The sequence below is a fragment of the Ovis canadensis genome, chromosome 23 (genome assembly GCF_042477335.2).
Source record: "Ovis canadensis isolate MfBH-ARS-UI-01 breed Bighorn chromosome 23, ARS-UI_OviCan_v2, whole genome shotgun sequence".
NCBI lineage: Eukaryota > Metazoa > Chordata > Mammalia > Artiodactyla > Bovidae > Ovis > Ovis canadensis.
The window spans coordinates 42439189-42455109 of NC_091267.1; the positions used below are offsets into that span (position 1 = coordinate 42439189).

Sequence of the window (15921 nt, forward strand, 5' to 3'; positions counted from 1 at the left end):
TTGACCAATTGTTAATAAATGGAATTCATGTGTTACCCACTTGTTAGACTATAGAGTGGGTGGTTTAAACAACAGAAATTTATCTCACCGTTCTAGAGACTGGAAGTCTGAGATCAAGATGCCAACAGGTTTGGATTTTCTCGAGATCTTTCTCCTTGTCTTGGAGATGGCCATCTTTCCCTATGTCCATACAATGACCTTTCCTCTGTGTATATGTGCAAGTATGTCCAAATTTCCTCTTCTTATAAGATGCCAGTAATGTTGGATGAGGATCTACTCATATGAGCTCATTTACCTTAGTTATCTCTTTGAAAACCATATCTCAAAATACATTAAGTTCAGTCGCTTAGTCGTGTCCGATTCTTTGTGACCCCAAATACATTGGGTTGGTCAAAATTTTGGGGGGTTTTTCTGTAAGATGTTACAACCCAAACGAATATTTGGCCACACCAATACTTATATTCCGAGGTATTAGGAATTAGAATTTCAGCCTGTGAATTTAAAGGAAAGCAGTGTAGTCCGTAATACCATTGAAATTAGCAAGCTTTTTAATTTGTGTGACTTTGAAAGCAGTAAAACCTGGTAATTACTGATTAAGCATGTGAACGAGGTGCTGTTTGTGCATTAAATCACAACCACAGGATGAAGTCAGGACCAATATCTCACTAAGGAAAACCTTTTTAGTTGGCACTGGACTTATTTTCAGTTAATGTATTGATTCCACTTGTTTAATGTACAAAAAGAATTAATATCAATACAACACATTTACAGTTAATACAACACATAATACATCACAGTCCTTTAAAACTGAGCAATGCTCAAAATGTTGCTTATTTTAATATCAGAGCAATGAAAATTACCATTTGTTTAAAAGTCTCAGAACGGTTTGATGACAGAACTGTTAAACCACTGGGGACAAGGGTGCTAGAAAAGCTAAAAGATTTTAAGTGACCACCTTTATGCAGCTTCCTCCAAAGTGTTTTCTCAGAGCCAGACTCTGGGGTCACAGGCATCTCATTCATAGGATCTGCAGTGATCCTTGGTAGGAAAAGGCACATTTTTTCAAAGGCCTCCATCTTTGCTGGCTTGTAGCTTTTTGACACCTGAATCCAAACAGGTAGCTGAGTACCAGATTAGCCAAAGTCCGTGACAATAAGTGTGAATTTTTTTCATCTATCACACGTACTCACCAGTCCCTAGGGGCTCAGTTCCTCCCCTCTGTGGGACCTTTAGGCTGTACTCCAATCAAAGAACTCCTTTTTAAGATGCTAGTTACTTTGATACTTTCAAAGATTTAAATGTGGCACTATTCTCTTCCCAAGCATCTATCAAGCCTCTTTATCATTTGTTTACTTATTATTGTTTATTGAAGGTTTAAGACATATGAGTTGAGTTAGGTCCTTTTGTGTTTTTGTAGGGCAAGCAAACACAAGGAGTCAAGCAGCATGGAGTGTAGATGGATTTCTGAATTTTCTGCCCTGTCTGTAGAATAGAGAAAACAGTTCTCACTTTGGGCGGTTATTCTTAAGGTTAAGTAGATAACCTAACCTTAAGTGTCTTTTTAAGTGCCTAGCATGCAACAAGTATTAATTCATTTTCTTTCATAACCCAACCACCTAAACAAAGTCAGATTATTGGAAGTCCCTGGGTTTTGTTGTTGTTGTTGACTATTGCTATAATAGGCTGCTGCTGCTGCTGCTGCTGCTAAGTTGCTTCCTGCTTTCTAGTTTTTTTTTTAATTTAGATATTAATCTATATAATTGGTCTGTAGTATTTAATAAATATTTGTTCTGTCCTATCACTGTTAAGTGTCAAAGAAACAAAAGAACTAAGACTCACTGTCAGGAAGCCACAGTGAGTTTATGGTCCACTTACAGAGACAAGATCTAGTCACGTGAAACCATTAATAAGTAGACATTACTTATTATAATTATTATTATAATAAATAAAGTGCTAATATGTATTTCTATGGACAGGAAACATAGGAACAAATTTTTTTTTTAATTAATTCAGAGCCTTCCCAAATGAGGGCACAGGCTGCCATTTTCCTAAGGACATCCAAGAGGCCCCTTCCCCTGACTCTGAAGCTGTGGCTGGAAGAAGGGGGAGGGGAGTGGTCCAGGCCCAGAAAAGGTGATAAATACAGGCATAGGGGCTTCCCAGGTGGTTCAGTTGGTAAAGAACCCGCCCGCAGTGCAGGAAATGCAAGAGATGCAGTTTCTGTCCCTGGGTTGGGGTGATGCCCTGGAGGAGGACATGGCTACCCACTCCAGTATTCTTTCCTGGAGAATCCCATGGACAGAGGAGCCTGGTGGGGTACAGTCCATGGGTCACAAAGATCAGACACTGCTGAAGTGACTGAGCACCTATGTGTAGAATGTGGGCCACAGCGATGTGGAAATTGAGAAATCTGTCTGACTGGGCAGAATAAATTGTTCAAGATGATGTATTGCATTAGTGAAAAAGTTCATTTGGGTTTTTCCTTAAGATGCTATGGAAAAACCTGTTCAACTTTTCGACCAACCCAATAGATAAAACCAAAAAGACCAAGTGACTAAGAATTAAGAGAGCATTGTATACTAGGTCAAAGAGTTGACGTATAATATTGCAGGCAGGGAGGAGAAAGTCACTGCAGATGCTTAGAAGTGGACACGCAGTGACCTGGAGCAGGAGAAAGACCACCCACGCAGGCAGGTGCAACAATCCAGGTGTGAATGGACGAGGAACACCAGAGTGTCAAAGCCAACAAGAAAGTGCAGAAAAGTGTTTAATGTTTCTCATCCACATTGTATGTTTTTAAGTATCATGAATACCTTTTGTGATATAAAAGGGACTTTTTATACAAGAAGATGCTAAAAGTCTTTCATTTTTATTTCTCAGCAGGGCTCCCCCAACAATTTGACTTTTCATTTTGTTGTCTTAATAAAAGACAAGCAGTAGATGGCATTGTTCTATAGAAAAGATTCCCATGTTTCATTTTAAATCACACGGCGTGTAAGATGGGGTAATGAAGTTATCTTCTGGGATATTTCTACTTCAAAGACAAATATTTTGACTTATCATAATCTAGTGTGAAATACAACTTTTCATTTTGCAATGTTTGAAAGATGACGGATGGTATATGTGGATTATGTGGGAAAATAATATATTCAGTGAAGTATTTTATGACTGTTATCAAGGATTTTACGGTTACTTAGGGTAATAAGCTTCGTGTTATTTGTGGTCTGGTGTGCATCTCAGTGAATTTATGCTGATGAAAACAAAATAATTTAATTAATTCACATGTGGGTGGGAGTTCAAAAAATGAACTTAGGTCCTTGGAAAATGCAAAAAATATATATGATTTTACTTAGTAACGTGTGACTATTAATTGAATTCCAAAATGTATCCAGCGTAATCGTGGTCAGAACATAACCTCACATATCCACAGAAGTGAAGATTTGTTTTTTTTTCTTTGATCCTTTTATGTTCTTCCCATAGAACTTTTCTTCAAAAAGAATGATTAAGAATTTCAAAGAAAATCATCTTCCGTGGAGAATATTTTTATTATAATTTTATTCTGGCTTGAATAGGTCTAGTTCTACATTTATAAGTATGTGGTTTAACCTTTGTTTTGTTTCCGATGAGACATTAGCTGATTGATGTTGCCATTAAGAAAGCATTCATTTTTTTTCAACTTTTAAGTCATTACATGTAAGATAGAGCTAATAAAGATATTGAAATTTTTTTCATTTTTTGCTATTTCTTATGACCAACCTAGATAGCATATTCAAAAGCAGAGACATTACTTTGCTGACTAAGGTCCGTCTAGTCAAGGCTATGATTTTTCCTGTGGTCATGTATGGATGTGAGAGTTGGACTGTGAAGAAGGCTGAGCGCCAAAGAATTGATGCTTTTGAACTGCGGTGTTGGAGAAGACTCTTGAGAGTCCCTTGGACTGCAAGGAGATCCAACCAGTCCATTCTGAAGGAGATCAGTCCTGGGTGTTCTTTGGAAGGAATGATGCTAAAGCTGAAACTCCAGTACTTTGGCCACCTCATGCAAAGAGTTCACTCATTGGAAACGACTCTGATGCTGGGAGGAATTGGGGGCAGGAGGAGAAGGGGACGACCAAGGATGAGATGGCTGGATGGCATCACTGACTTGATGGACGTGAGTCTGAGTGAACTCCGAGATATGGTGATGAACAGGGAGGCCTGGTGTGCTGCGATTCATGGGGTCACAAAGAGTCGGACACGACTGAGCAACTGAACTGAACTGAACTGAAGACATTTTCAGTTGTTTATTTTGAGATGTACCTTTATTTTCATTTCTTTGAAAATCTACAGAACTGTTAGTACTTCATAAAGCTATGATAAGCACCACAAAAACTAGAAATGGCCAATTAATCACCTTTTAAGAACCATGAGGTTTTGTCATTCTGGAGCATAGTGAGCATTCAGTATTGATGAATATTATTGCTTTATTCCTTTAAGAATTTATTCCAAAATTATATATTAAGGCTGCATGCCAGGAAACATGCAGGGTATAAAGATAGCTAAGAAAATTTGCTTTGAAGTACTTGCACTGTGAATGTCAGGCATGGCTTTAGAACTACGGTGATAAGAATTCAGGTTGCTACACAAAGCCTGAAAAGCAGTAATTTCTGGAGCTGAGATGTATAGGATGAGTAGAAGTTTGTTAGGGAATGGAAGGCAGCATCAGTGAGACCTGGGAAGCAACAGGTATTCCTGAGGGTCCAGAATCCAGCGACTTGTGGAAGGAGGAGGAAGACTTTGGAACAAGGAGATGCTGGGGAGTAACTCAGAACATCTGACATTCTCTAGAAGGAAAATTCCTGAAATAGAACTACCATATGATCCAGCAATTCCACTCCTGGGTATAAATCTAAAAAAAAAAAAAAGACAGACAGACTCTTTTGAAAAGAAAACACGCACTCCAGTGATCATTGCAGCATTATCTACAGTTGCCAAGATATGGACGCAACCTGAGCGTACATCAGCAGATGAATGGATAAAGAAGATGTGGTGTGGTGTATATATAAAGTGGAATACTACTCAGCCATACCTAGAATGAAGTTTTGCCACTTGTAGCAAAATGGATGGACTCGGAGGGGATTATACCGAGTGAAATAAGTTAGCAAAAGACAACTACTAGATTGTATCACTTATATGTGGAATCAAAAATTAAAATTAACTAGTGACTATAACAAAAAAAGAAGCAGACTCACAGATAAAGAGAACAGTCTAGTGGTTACCAGTGGGGAGTAAAGTGAGGGGAAATTTAGGGATGGAGAAGTAGTAGGTACAAACTGTTGGGTGTAAGACAGGCTAAAGGGATGTATTGCTTCCCTGGTGGCTCAGCCAGTAAAGAATCCACCTGCAAGGCAGGAGACACAAGAGACACGGGTTCAATCCCTGTGTCAGGAAGATCCCCCGGAGGAGGGCATAGCAACCCACTCAGTATTCTTGCCTGGAGAATCCCATGGACAGAGGAGCCTCGTGGGCTATAGTCCCTGGGTCCCAAAGAGTCTGACACAACTCAAGCAATTTGGCACGCACTGCACGTGCAACATGGGGAATGTAAATAATATTTTATAATAACTATAAATTGAGTGTAACCTTTAAAAGTTGTATAAAAATTTCAAGATAAAAATTCCTTCAATAACGTCAAAATAAAATTTTTGCATTTCATGTTCAGTTCAGTCACGCAGTCGTGTCCCACTCTTTGCGACGCCATGGACTTCAGCACACCAGGCCTCCCTGTCCATCGCCAACTCCTGGAGTTTGCTCAAACTCATGTCCATCGAGTTGGTGAGGCCATCCAACCATCTCATCCTCTGTCATCCCCTTCTCCTCCTGCCTTCATTCTTTCCCAGCATCAAGGTCTTTTCCAATGAGTAGCATTTCATGTTACTAAGTTTTATTCTGCCCTAAGCTGGATATAGATTTAGATGAATAATTGTTTTTGCCTTTGTAATACAGTTAGTTTTATTTATTTATTTTTACAGTGAAGTTTAGCAACTGCAATGGGAAAAGAAAAGTACAGTATGAGAGCAGCGAGCCAGCAGATTTTAAGGTGGATGAAGATGGCATGGTGTATGCCGTGAGGAGCTTCCCCCTCTCCTCTGAACACTCGAAGTTCCTGATATACGCTCAAGACAAAGAGACTCAGGAAAAGTGGCAAGTAGCAGTAAAACTGAGCCTCAGACCAGCCTTACCTGAGGATTCAGTGAAGGTAGGGTATCTAAGTATAACTTTGGATGGACTTAATCAGGATTGCACAGTTTGAACTACGTGCATACTTTGAATCACATCAGTGAGTGGCCAGTATTGGAATTTTTATCAGCTTCAGTTGCTGCAGTACTATTTTGCTGTTGTTGTTGTTTTTATCTTACAGGATATTTTAGATTAAATGTTTTATCAGCAATCCTAAACTGTATTTGAAAGATTTGTTTATACTTTGAGATTTATAACTTAAGTTTACTTAGAAATAGTTGTTTGTTTTAAATTACTTAGAAGCTTTACAAGCTGTTAAACTTAACCACAAGATCAACAGTTGTTTATAAGATGTCATCAGCCAGACTTATGGCAGGGGAAGTAGAGGTTTACAGTTCTAACAGGAAAACATTTCTGCCAAGGAGTATTGGGCTTTTGTCTTGTCCCTCAATAATCAAATTGGGGAATTTGAATTATTTAGACTATGGACGTGACTTTTAGGAATAATACACTCCCTCTGGTGGAAATTGCTGGAAGCCAAGATAAAACAAATAAGATACACTTTTAACAGAAAATGTATTTCAACTGAACATTTGCTAAGTACTTCTTTTGTGTAAGCCACTATTTTCATAATTTTAAATAAGATACAATAACTTCTTCAGTAAAGTTATGATAACATATTGGTTTCTGAATATTATAGTTCTTTGAGTTAATTGGAAATAAATATGGGGTGATGCCATCCATACTCATATAATTGGTCTATGATTTTATGAACTATAACTGTTACATTAAAACATAAGAATACACACATATTCATTGTTGGTATTGTAAATGTGAGAGCCGCAGCAATAATCATGTGAGTAAACATTAGAGAAAAAGGTAATTATTTTTTCTCTTATACCAATGTTAGACTTTCATTATGTGAAATGTAATTTGTTAATCTATTAACTGTGAAGGGGAATCATGTCATTTGGGTAATATAAAATAAGGATCTGGTAACTAATTGAGTGAAAAGATGCTTTTGTTGTTGTTGAAGAGTCACTGTGTTCCAGCAAACCAGCTTGGATGTTTGCATTGAAGCAGCATGGGCTAATGGCTAAAATGTCCACAGATACAGGGAAAAACAGAAGAAAATATTGACATCCAGCAGAGATTAATACCCCAAGTGCAAAGTGGGTCATCTATAGCATCCATCATGGCTGACATAGGTTTAGAATAATTACAGCATTAATTCTGTGGGATTTAATAGGGTCATAAATATTTGAGACGTTCCTTAGCAGTATGTATGAAACTTCTCTTGGAATTCAAATTATATTTTAGCACATCAAGATCTAAATTTAATGTACAGTAGCACATTACCTGAACTGTGGTTTAAACTAATGAGAAATGTATAAAAGGGTACTATTAAATTTTGCTCAATGTTAACTACTAAGATGGTTTATAGAAGCTGCAAATAGTTTACACAGCTGAGCCACCTAATACATTGTTTGGTATTTCATTTTTCAATAAACAGTGTCACCCACAATTTTATGGTGAAAGTGGGAAACATCACTCAGTTGTGTCCAGCTCTTTGCGACCTCATGGACTATACAGTCCATGGAATTCTCCAGGCCAGAATACTGGAGTGGGTAGCTGTTCCCTTCTCCAGGGGATCTTCCCAACCCAGGGATCGAACCCAAGTCTCCCGCATTGCAGGTGGATTCTTTACCAGCTGAGCCACCAGGGAAGCCCACAGTTTTATGGTGCTTTCTATTATTTTAATAGGGGGATGAGGACAGGGCCTCCAGACTTATTTTCTTGCCCATAATAAGGTGTGATTCTATGCTTACAGGTATCCATTGATATTGATGTACTCTCAGAAAGTGTTTTTCTAGTACTCAGGAATGTCTTCTTGTATTTTCATGTGAAGGAATCACGAGAAATAGAAGAAATAGTATTCCCAAGACAAGTGACTAAGCACAATGGCTACCTGCAGAGGCAGAAGAGAGACTGGGTTATCCCTCCCATCAACTTGCCAGAAAACTCCAGAGGGCCTTTTCCTCAAGAGCTCGTCAGGGTAGGGTGGCACAGTTTAACTGATCTCTGTGGCATGTGTTCAGTGTATGTTAGAAGTGCTTTTGTCTCTTCTTTCTACAAAGTAGAGTTTAAGACATGTATGTACTATTTTGTATTGATGAAATGTCTCTAGGGTTGTAAAGAGTCTCTTTTTCATTACTTTGGGTTATTTACAGGCAGAGCTTTCTGTGGGTCCGTCCAGTGTGCCATGGATGCTGAAGTTTGTTCAGTGTCTGAATATATACACCCTAGCTCCCTCGTGCATTAATACCCACACGGTACCCTTCCCCTTCCACCTTATCTTCCCTGTCTGGAAGCTGCATTCCCCATGATGATCTTTGCCCTCTACAGATAGCTTCTGGGCCAAAGAAAAAATAAAGGGGCAATCATTGCTAAAAATGCCTGTACTGAGTGCATTTGAGAGTTTTTTAAAGAAATTAAAAAAAATGACCTCTGATACCATTAACGGACTCCCTGGGGCTGTGCAAAACACATAGGCTTTCAGATTTGAAGAGCAAGATATTTTTTTTCCAGTTACTCTAAATGCATGCTATCAGACCCGGGGCGGGGGGGGAGGAGAAAATGACAGACATTTCTATATGCTTAGTAAAATTAGCAACATTATTTATTGCAAAAAGAAAATGAGAACTAGTTGTATTCTCAAATTTAGTAGAAAGTAATGTTTTTGTATATGATTAATTTAGCATTTCAATACATACTTACTGAAGGCTGTATTTTTAAATGTCATTTATTTGTGTTGTCCAGTCTATGGTAATATGCATTATAATTAAGTTTATCAATGAAATATGGAACCTCCAAATCAAGGTGTTTTCTATGTTTCTACTTTAATGGAGAATGAGAAAATTAAAAATTTTGCCTTAACTAAAAAAACAAGACAAACACTGGATTCTATTACTGGATTAAAAGTATTTGTCTAATATACAGATATTTCTTATTACCACCTCCAAACAGTATTGCTCAAATGCCCTTTTTTCTGTTCTGTTCTTCCTCCCTTTCTGCATCCTGTTTCTATGATGTTAGGAACATCAAAGGATGTATATGTTCCACTCATCTTTAAGCTTATTTTTCCAGGAAATGTATTTAGAGGAGAAAGCAGTGAGCCTGTAACAGATATAATTTTTATGCATAAGAGAAATCTATTACAGAATCATTTCTTGCATGTTTTGTTGTTAATAAAGAATTTGGGGTGTTGGGTGCCAACTTAATATGGGAAGCTTTGGTTGCAATGAAAAACATCAGCACAATGCAAGTACAGAAATCTGACTCCCAGGCTCAACCATAATCTTAGAGTTCCCACCTAAGGCTCTTTCACACTAAGAATAGACAGTTATTTCTTGTCCTAACTGTTGCAAAAAAGTAAATAGTTTTTTCTTCATTAAATTGGACACCTGTTACTGGGTTAAATATTCTAACCTCCAAATTTCCCGGAGAGACTTTGATTGTGTTTAAAAATGGACGCTCCTTAATTTTGACTTTTGCAGTGCTCCTAGTGAGTGTTCTTTAGATGTTAACATTGGCCCAGTCCTTCTAGTGACAGGTGACATCTCTTTTGAAGCCCATCACCAGGAAGCAAGAACAAGGAATAGGACTGGGAGAGCTTCAAGAATTTTCTGGGAAGAAATGGTATATGTTTGGAAGAGGCCATGAGGTGTAGCATGCTCTGTCTCTGATAATGAGCTCGTTTAGTCCCTCGTTTAATGTGACTGTCTTCTTGACCCTCAGATCAGATCCGATAGAGATAAAAACCTTTCTCTGCGGTACAGCGTAACTGGGCCAGGAGCTGACCAGCCTCCAACTGGCATCTTCATTATCAACCCCATCTCAGGTCAGCTGTCAGTAACCAAGCCTCTGGATCGTGAGCTGATAGCCCGGTTTCATGTAAGATTTCAACCAGCTGTTAATTCTTTGTATTAACAGTCTTCCAAATATGTGTAAGGTTTAACATTTGTCTCTCATATTAGTCTTAAAGCTTTGATCCTGAATGTTTTAATGCCAGAAATGTATTTGTAGCTTTTTCAATTTATTTTAATATTTTTTTATTTTTAGAAAACAATTGTTTTTTATAAAATTGATGAGTGCTCATGGTAAACAAACAATGCCAAGGAAAAACTAAAAATTGCCTTAAGTCATATTACTATTTGCATGCTGATACTTGCCTTCAGATATGTGGTTAAGAACTTACAAGAACAAATTTCCATGAAAGGGATCATAGCTATTTTATGTAAATTACATACCGATCATTACATTTTTAATAGCTGTATAGTATTCCACTGAATGTATATAAACTGTAATTTTAACAGCAGTTTCTTATAAACATATTGGTTTGGTCCAAAACTTCATTTGGGTTTGTTATAAGACTTCATAGCGAAACCCTAATGAACATTTTGGCCAACCAAGTACATTTATGTTTTTCAGTTTATCTCCTGATATTATGATTACCATTAATTAGCATCATACAAAATGGATAGCATATTTTCATTTTGTTATTTGTTGATCATATTATCTCCAGAAAGATATGCCATTTTTATCTGCCTACTGAGAATTAAGATTTCCCTTTTCTGCATAACCCTGCCAATACTTGGTTTCATTAACCTGCCAATCTGAACAATCATTTCTTAGATATATTATCCAGTTATATTTCTTATGCTAATTTTGTTATTTTTCTATTTTATTCATTTCTTGATTGATAACAGCTTTTATATATAGTTGTGCTGTGTGTGCTTAGTTGCTCAGTCATGTCTGACTTTCTGCGGCCCTGTGGACTTTAGCCCAACAGGCTCCTTTGTCCATGGGGATTCTCCAGGCAAGAATACTGGAGTGGGTTGCCGTGCTCTCCTCAAGTGGTTCATCCCAACCCAGGGGTCGAATCCAGGTCTCCCACATTGCAGCCTCCTGTAATTCTTTACCATCTGAGCCACCAGGGAAACCCTTATATATAGTTATATGTTCCTATTTTTAAATATATATATGTGTGTTTAAAACTGATTTTCCCAATTAAAAATTGTATTGAGTATTTAAAAAGTCAAGAATTAATACTAAAGTATAAATTCCAGAAAGCATTTTTCTTTCCTTTTTTTCAAACCATGCTTGCCCATTTTTCTGCAAGAGGATTTCAACAATTTGTTTTCATGTGTTTAATAGAGAAACCTAAATTGATCTTTATTCCTACTCCAATTTCTATATGAATAGCTAGTAAAACTTTTAATGAAAGTATCATTTTCTCTTAGAAAAGAATATAGGTACAATGTAAAAACTTTTCAAATAATACAGTATTAGTAATAAAGTAAGAAGAATTTGCAATCCCAGTACATAAACTAGTCACTTGTCTTTAAGTTTGGTAATATTCTGTAAGATGTTTCTTTGTGTATAGATTCACAAATATATATTTTTTGAAATTGGGATTATTCTCTGAAACCAACTTTTGTCACTTAGCAATCATAAGATTTAGCATCTTTCCACATCTGGAATCATTATTTGTTTCTATTACTATTTTTGATTGCTTGCTCTAACATAATTGTAACTAATTACCTACTGGCAGATACTTGGATGATTTAGTCCTTTCTACTTTATTTTACAACTATAAATCATGCAGCAATGAACAGCTTTCTGTACATTTTCCCATTATGTCCTCAGAAAAAATTCCTAAAATTGGAATTATTTGATAAATATAGTGAAATTGTTCTCTTGAAGAGTTGTATTGTGTTCCAGTTCCTCCCCACTATAAAACAGATACGTTCCATTCCATTATCAATTCCAGGCATTATTTATTTATTGCCAGTGCTATTTCTAAAAAATTTATCTTGATGCTTTAAGTTGCATATGTTGAATATGCAATTAAAGTAAATTCCCTATTCCTGTCTCATGTTGAATTTGGGGTGGGAAAGTTGTTACCCCTTCCTCCACCCACTTATAATAACCTTTTATCTACTAGAGATGTTGATGCATGATTTTCATATATTTCCTTTGTTGTTATTTGTTTTCAAACTTTGTGTATAATTTTTCCCACACTGTAACTTACAGGTTTAACGTTATGACATTTGTCCTTCTTTTGAGTTGATCGTGCATTCTGGCTTTCTTTCTTCTGTATGAACTGTTGGCTGTGCTGGGCCTTTGTTGCTGTGCGGGCTTTTCTCTGGTTGTGGCGAGCCTACTCTCTAGCTGTGGCACTCAGCCTTCTCATTGCAGTGGCTTCTTTTCTTGCAGAGCACGGTCTCTAGGGCGCAAGAGCTTCAGTAGTTGTGGCTCCCAGGCTCTAGAGCACAAGCTAAATAGTTGTGGCACGTGTGCTTTAGCTGCTCTGCGGCATGTGGGATCTTAGTTCACAGACAGTATCTCTTGAATTGCCAGGTGAATTCTTTACCATTGAGCCACCAGGGAAGCCCCCCATTCTGGCTTTCTGGGATTGTTTAAAAAGATCTTTCCTACTCCAAGATGCTAATCTCCTGCATTTTATCATTTTATTTATTTATTTATTTATATTTGCATCTAAATGTTTAACCTCTGTGGAGTTTATTTTAGTAAAAAAGAAAGGTATATAGATCGACTTTGCTTTTCCTTTATGGCCAGCCCAGTTGTCCCAACACTATACGTTGATTTAGGATTCCGATTGATTTAGCATCAATGTCATGATCGTACTTAGTTGTCCCATACTTTTTATGCCACTTATGCCAATGTGTTTTTTAGGCTATTTTTCTCATTAATATATTTTTTGAATTTTTGTGCTTGTACAAATTTTTAAATTATTTAAGTTTTGAAAATTACTATGTAAATACATATAGATATATGATAGAGCAAGACACCCTAGACATAAACTGGCAAATAAGCATATGAAGAACTAAAAATGCATTTTAAATCCTAAGTATCACTCAATTCTCTCCTCCCAAGGGCCTTGATTGTGTTACCAACCAATGCTCTTAAAAGCCTTAATGAGCACATAATTCTAATGCTTTTTATTAATACATTGTTCTAAAATATAAAGAAGTTTTCAAGCCTTTTACAAAACAGCACCGTGTTAATAGGGAAACTTAGTAAAGGCAGCAGGGCTTCCCAGGTGACGCAGTGGTGAAGAATCCACCTGCCAATGCAGGAGATTCAAAAGACGCGAATTTGATCCCTGGGTTGGGAAGATCCCCTGGCATAGGAAATAGCTACCCACTCCAGTATTTTTAGCTGGCAAATTCCATGGACAGAGGAGCCTGGAGGGCTACACTCCATGGGGTTGCACAGAGTAGGACATGACTGAGCAAACACACGGATGGAGTAAAGTAGCATCCAGTAGACCAGTCTCTGATTAGGCTATTCTGTAATTTATGAGTACAAAAAATACCAATCCAAAAATTCAAATATTTCTTCTGTATGAATTCTTACTGGCTGAAATCATGTGGTTAAATCTCAAAAAATATTTTCAGGCCAGTGTTGGGGTAAATTCTTGCTCTCCAGATTCTCACTACTTGCACATAAATGAGCAATATTGATAACAAAATAGAATTAATTATAGAATGGCAGGGACAGTTCAGTATTAAAATCTCTTAATGTAATATATTAAATAAGTCAAGGGAAAAAGAGACTCTATATGTGTTGAAAAGGCTTGTCTAATAAAATTTACAGTTTCATGTGCTAAATAACCTCAAAATTGAAAAAAATGATATGTTAATTCTTCTTTAAGTTGATAAAGTATATCCAGCAGAAACCAGTAGCCAGCATCATCCTTAACAGGAAAATCATAGAAGCATCGCCTTTAAAAAGAAACAATTCAGTGGAACACTACACAGCCTTTGAAAAGGTTGAAATGGTTTTCTATGTGCTGGATGAAAAGATTTTGAAGATATTTTGCCAAGAGTAACTGACTGATTACATTTGTTTAAAAAGGAAGAGAAAAGATAAAATTTCTAGAAGACCTGTAATACTGAGAACTCAACCTTGGGAGAGGAACAAACTGTCTTATGTACTTTTACTGTTTATGAGTGAATGACTTTTACAATAAAAAGAGTCAAAATTCCATGTGCACACTTCATTCTTTCCGAATTTTCATCTTTTCTCTTGTTCTCTATGACTCCTTTAGGCCAGTTCCACATTTTTAATTACCCTGACTCTTTTGTATGGATTTAGCGAAAGGATTTGGAAGCTGGACAGAACTGGCTTAGGACAGGGGCTCTGTCAATAAACTGAGTAAAGTTACTTAGCTTTTCTGAAGCTTGATTTCTTTGCCGTCAAAGGTGGATCATTTCTGCTTCACTCTTTTGTATACAGATTAGAGTCATAGAGCTCTGAGCCAGATGCCTATCAGCTGTATCTCCCTTAATAATATAGTTTGGCTAACTTGAATTTTGATGGGAAGAATAGCTTTTGGTTTTCATCCATCTGTGCTGTTTATGGCTATGGTTATGGTATCTTTTATCTTCTCACAGGAGACCTAAATCCATTAAATCATTTCATTTTCTAATCACTCTTGCAGTTGAGGGCACATGCAGTGGATATTAATGGAAACCAAGTGGAGAACCCCATCGACATTGTCATTAACGTTATTGACATGAATGATAACAGACCTGAGTTCTTACACCAGGTTTGGAATGGGACAGTTCCTGAGGGATCAAAGCCGGGTAAGTTAGAAGATCATAATTTGGAGGTTCCTTGAGGAAATACAGTGTTATCCAGCACTCGTATATAAGCTAAATGAGAAATCACATGAGCCTTTAGTGTCATTTTCTTTCATTCATGCTGCTTTTAGGCAAGACTTAATTCATTATATTTAATTTTTTAAATTTAATTTTGAATTTAAGAAAGCCTCGATATTTAAACTTAATGCTCTATATTTCCTTCACCGTCTATACTGGTTTGTACTTAAGCCAATTTATAGATATAACTGTGTCTTAAACTGGCACTTTTCCTGGTTCAGATACGCTTGTCTGTATCTCATAAGAGTAGAGGGGTGGGGGCAGCTGGGGTGGGAAGACGGGGCTGTGCAGGAAGGAAGTTCAACCATCTGTGGCTCTGTCTGAGTCACATTTTAGAGTCGAGTTTGTCGGTATTTTAAAATACAGGAAAAAAAAATCAAAGCATGTTAAACATATCTTAACTAAAACACAAGGCTTATACATATATTCTAAGGATAAATAAACGTTGTGCTTTTTTGCCTGGGGAAGGCTTTTGGTTTTTTAAAATCGTTCATTGGTCCTTTTTCCTCTATTATTTCCAATTTTATCAGAATTATCGTTTCATAAAAACTACCAAGAGTTAATCATTACAGGTATATTTACTATGCATATGTGCATGCATTTCCATAAAGCCTTCCCGTAAATAAATGACTCTGAATGATCAGGAAATGTAAAGACATTTCATGAGTCGATTTCCTGCATTTGTCCTGTAAGTTTGAAAACATCCTTCTAGGCAAGATTTGATAGAGTCATGAATCTTAAGTTAAACTACAATGCATTGTTGTAAGCAATATTTTGGTTCAAGATTCCAAAACACACTTTTTGTTTTGTTTTGTCTTAACCATTCATTCAACAAATGTTTATAGAGCACATACTGTATGCCAGACATTGCTCCAGCACTGTAGATACAGCCGTGATAAGTTAGCTGTGCCCTGTTGGAGCTTAAAATCTAGTAGAGGAGAACAGTAAAAGGC

The 15921-nt window shown here is 36.9% G+C and overlaps 1 protein-coding gene across 2 annotated transcripts in view; it reads left to right on the top strand.

The window, feature by feature from the left end:
* Positions 1-15921, top strand: part of CDH2 (cadherin 2) — a 240866-nt gene that overhangs the window by 169184 nt on the left and 55761 nt on the right. For both annotated transcript variants that reach the window (XM_069569104.1, XM_069569105.1), the window contains 4 exons: positions 6011-6237; positions 8128-8274; positions 10017-10172; positions 14749-14893. In XM_069569104.1, the coding sequence (XP_069425205.1) occupies positions 6011-6237; positions 8128-8274; positions 10017-10172; positions 14749-14893 (675 nt within the window). The remainder of the gene's footprint in view (positions 1-6010; positions 6238-8127; positions 8275-10016; positions 10173-14748; positions 14894-15921) is intronic.